Below are 4,438 nucleotides of genomic sequence, written 5' to 3' on the forward strand. Positions count from 1 at the left end.
AAAAAAAGGGGGGGGGGAATGGGTACATATACTCGTATACTCCCACAACTTTCAAAAAATCGATCTTTTCGAAACTTTTTACAAAAAAAACAAAAACGCGACGCTACAATCGCTAAGCTTACTATCCGAGAAAGGGATAGAACGGCGGTCCATAACTCGTCCAGAACGCCTAAATCAGCTATCACGCTAAAACCAACAAACATCTGGATACGGTGATCGTCCGGGGGCAAGGAACGAGACGACAACTCAATCCTTCGCCCTCTAACTTCGAAAAACCCAGTGTTCTCTCGATTTATAACAAGCCGAAAAGGTTTTATAGATTGAGCCAAGCATTATACAAAAAGCCCTAGCAAGGGCAGGGATTCAAAGCCACCAACGGCCAGTCCCGAAACATGCAAACTGTAGCCTCACAAACAGGCCAAAACAGAAAATAAAAAAAAATCCCCAAAAGGATCATTACCCTAAGCACTCCTCGGAGCACTACCTTCATCCTCAACCTCACAGCCATTGCCTCCCTCGGCCGCTTTGTCATTTCCTCTCCCGCTCGCAACATCTCCACCTTCTTCAGCCACGGGGCCATGCCCCTCGGTTTCTCCCGAACACGGCGTGAGGGTGCACTCGAACGGCAGCTGAGAGAGGATCGAGCCGAAGTCCCCGTCGGAAGCCTTCAATTCCTCCTTGTGAGACAACAGCCTGGTTTCTTCAGAGTCCAGACTCGGAACCATGTCGCCTTTAAGCAGGTGGATCTCGTTCAGGCTTCCCTCGACGCTCGCCAGAGCCAGGTCCTTCTCATGGACTGCCATGAGGGAATTGAACAGAACAGCCATCCTCGTCAGGCGAGCGTGAAAATCATCCCTCAAAACAACAGTCATTGACTCTTCTCGGTTCTGAATTTCACGCTGCAGACGATGGACTTCGGAAGCCGTGCTCTTCTTCTCTTTCTTCAGCTTGAACAATGCACTCGCCAACTTTCCGAGGTCCCGCTCGAGGTCGCTGACCCGAACCTCCAGCTCAAAGAGCTCAGCAGCACAAGCAGCTTCAGTAGATTTCAACGCGGCCTCGGCTTGTTTCAATGCCTCTCACGATTCAGTCAGGCCCCTTGTCGAACGCTCTATCTCTGATCCGCAGTCGCTGAGTATCCCGTCAATCAGGGATACAAACTATACATGAAATAAGGCTCAGGATAATCGTAGAACAAGGTGGCTCATGCTGAAAATAGTCAAAACAAACCTTGGCATGATGTTGCGTCAAAGGTCTCGAGGGCTCCCCTTCTGCGCCAGCGGTACATCTCCTCTTCTTGACGGTCTCGGTCGCAGTGCCGGTCCTCTTGCGACTTTTGGTCAAAGGAGCAGCCCTGGACGCGGGAAGCCCTGGGACGATCTGCCTTCTCCTCCTTAGGAGATGGGACTGGTGTGGTCGAAGAGCCCGAGGGTTGAGCCGAGACCTCCAGAACTTGAACAGGAACCATGGCCGATTCTGCGAGGGGTGCGGCATCACCAGGGGACTTGTTTCCTCCAGCCGAGGTCGACATCGCAGGCGAAGAAAGGATAGCTGGCACCTCAGGCTGAATCCAACCCCCTTCCTTCTCGGAACTGCATCTTGACAGTCTCTCTTTGAAAGAAAGAAACCCGGCGACGAAGGTTGGAGTAGCTTCGTGCATGGCCGGAGTCGAAAGTGCCGAGTTGGCCTCACCCATCTCGACGTCGGAGCTTTTCTTTTCACATGGGGAGGAAGACATTCTTGATAGGTAGTTTGAAGAAAAGAGAATGTGAGAGAAAGAGAAGTGTGAAGAATGAGGAGTGGTGAGTTGCTACTTATAAGGATATGAGGGTGACGTGGATTTCCGCAATAAATATTCTTAGCCAAAGATTTCGATTTCTAATTCACATCATTCGCCCGCAAAATCGTCTCCCGATTTCTAATTCATATCACTGGCCCGCAAAATCGTCTCTGAGTCTTACGGGCTGGGGGGCTAACTGTTGGGGTCAAAAACGGTTATTTCAAAATTAACGGCCGTGATTATTTTTTATTCACGGATTTCTCACAAAACATTCACTGAAAGAATGATCGGAAGTGAACGAACGAGCGAATCCCGCACAAAATCCACTCGCCGGAAAGCTGAACCGTCACGCGGGTCAGCTCGCCGGGCGAGTGTAACCATCACGCTGGTCAGCTCGCCGGCGAGCTGAACCGTCGTGTGGTTGCACTCGCCCGGCGAGCTCAACCATCGCGCCGGTCAGCTCGCTGGTCAGCTCGCCGGCGAGCTGAACCGTCGCGTGGTTGTGTACGCCGGCGAGTTCGGCCATCACGCTAGTCGGCTCGCCCGGCGAGCTCGATCTGATCCGGGCCTGTCCGATTTACTTCGACTCCTGTATCTTCCGTATAGCTGTGATATCCGACCTTCGGGACCATATACTGTGGGAACCGAAATTCGCACTGTCGATTTCCGTTTAAATAAGGAAACTAGAAAAACCCTAATTTCCTAGAGGACCCGGATATCTGCTAATTACCACACGTCAAGCAATCAGAACACGAGAATAACAACGATAAGAATAAGAAATCGAAAAAGAGAGCAAAGTAGATCTTATTCCGAATCTGCGTATGAGCGTTTACAACAAGGTATAAGCCTGGGCTCGAGAGCTGTCGGCGAGATTCCTAGTTCTAGCAACCCTAAGACGGCTAAACCTAATTGAGTCGCAGCTCGAAATAACAAAAACGGAAAATTACCTAAATTGCTCTAAGTGCTGAGTTTGCTCTGAAAAATCCTCTGCCATGCTCCTCATTTCTTTCGGAAATACGATCTCCGAGGATTTTCGGGTGGTAATTCCGTCGTAACCGTTTTTGACCCCAACATATACTTCTCGTTTCGTTTTGATTAAAGTTATTCTCGAAGTTTTATGACCAAAACCGAGAAATCGTATAAACGCCAAAAGGCCTAGGAACGGTCCACAAGGATCCCGACTGGTCTAAACTCCCATCTACGCTCTCAGAAGGGATTCAAGCGCATAAAAGTTATGACGGTTTGTCCTTACTCGCAGAGATACGATAAATGTAAAGATTCGATGATAACTATCAAGATCGACAAAAAATGGAATATTTCCGAAAGAGATAGACTTGGGCCGGAAGGCGAAGGATGGGCCACCGACCTAGAGCGACTATATAAGGAGAGCAGGAGCAGAAGAAAAAGGGATCCGAGAATTTAGACTTAGAGAACTCTTGCTAGCTTAGAGAACTTAGGGCCTAGGTGGTTAGACTAGCACGGCAAGGCATAGAACGTCTTGGCCGCCTCTTGTCCTGTTATTCCGATAGTTAGCATATCTATACTCCTCTCGGAGAAATCTTGTATTCATGCTATTCAATAAAACGCCTCTGAGTGATTATCTACCTTTTTATCGTTCTAAAGTGATTACGCAGAGAATTTGGACCTTCAAGGAAAAACGGGTTCACTCGGTTATCCTCCATTATTATTTATTATAATCGACGGTGTGAATTTCGGTTCCCACAACTTTCCTAGGCATGAACTGATCTCTGATTATTTTCTTGCATCCACATATGATTTGAAAAAACCAAGGAAGTTGCATGAACCGAAATTGCATCATTCTGATGTTAGGGTTGAAATTGTGAAGTCTGCAAATATCTCTGTGTTTGAGCTTGACTGTTTGTGTGCTAAAAATGATTCTAAACATGTAGGGTTGTTCTTTGAGGATATTCTAGTGTATAACACTTTCTTTGAAAAACCTGTTCCACAATTGAAACTAGAGTTCACTGATTCTGAATGTATGAACTTAATCCTTGATGATATTTGGGTCTGCAATATTTTCTTTGATAGGCATAATAGATGGAGAATCATACTGTTTTGTGCTTTGGTGACATTCTGGTCTACAACACTTTCTTTGACATGATAACACACTTGTCTTGTCCAAAACAAGCCAAAAAAGGTACAGGTGAAGAAAGGGGCTATAATGATCAGAGTATCAATGATGAGTCCTTGGCTAAGTTGGAGATGCAACAATCAAATCCTGGAAACTGTCTAGCCGCCAGCTTTGACATAGGAGCAGTCCGAGGATCATATCTCAGCAACCAGAAGGAATTAAGCAACAAACTCGACTTCCATAGAAACTTAACTCATCAGGGGCTCACGGTGAATTGAAATCATGTCCAAAGCTTCTCAGGAGAAAGAGTTATGGGCTCTACAAGTCAGGTGAACCTGTGTTTGCTTTGTTTGAATTTTTCTGAGTTTATTGGCGACCGAGCGTTCGTTCCGCTCAGTCGCTACGTAGCGACCGAGCTCTTCCGAAACATCGATGCTAAGGTAACTAATCATGTTTTCAAGAATTCTATTTAGATCAAACATAAGCCATCGGAAACATATCCAGACCAGCTACGGATAGGTCCGAGTATGACGATTAGAACACGGACTAACCAAGCTCGGTCATTA

General features: G+C 46.9%; 1 protein-coding gene across 1 annotated transcript in view; it reads left to right on the plus strand.

Moving 5' to 3' along the window:
• LOC106331256 overlaps positions 1-3,938 on the plus strand; it is a 9,527-nt gene extending 5,589 nt beyond the window's left edge. Inside the window, exon 2 of the mRNA XM_013769569.1 lies at positions 3,506-3,938. Coding sequence (XP_013625023.1) covers positions 3,506-3,902 — 397 coding nt within the window. The 3' untranslated portion in view covers positions 3,903-3,938. The remainder of the gene's footprint in view (positions 1-3,505) is intronic.
• Positions 3,939-4,438: the final 500 nt, after the last annotated feature.

This window comes from Brassica oleracea, chromosome C3 (assembly GCF_000695525.1).
Source record: "Brassica oleracea var. oleracea cultivar TO1000 chromosome C3, BOL, whole genome shotgun sequence".
Lineage (NCBI taxonomy): Eukaryota > Viridiplantae > Streptophyta > Magnoliopsida > Brassicales > Brassicaceae > Brassica > Brassica oleracea.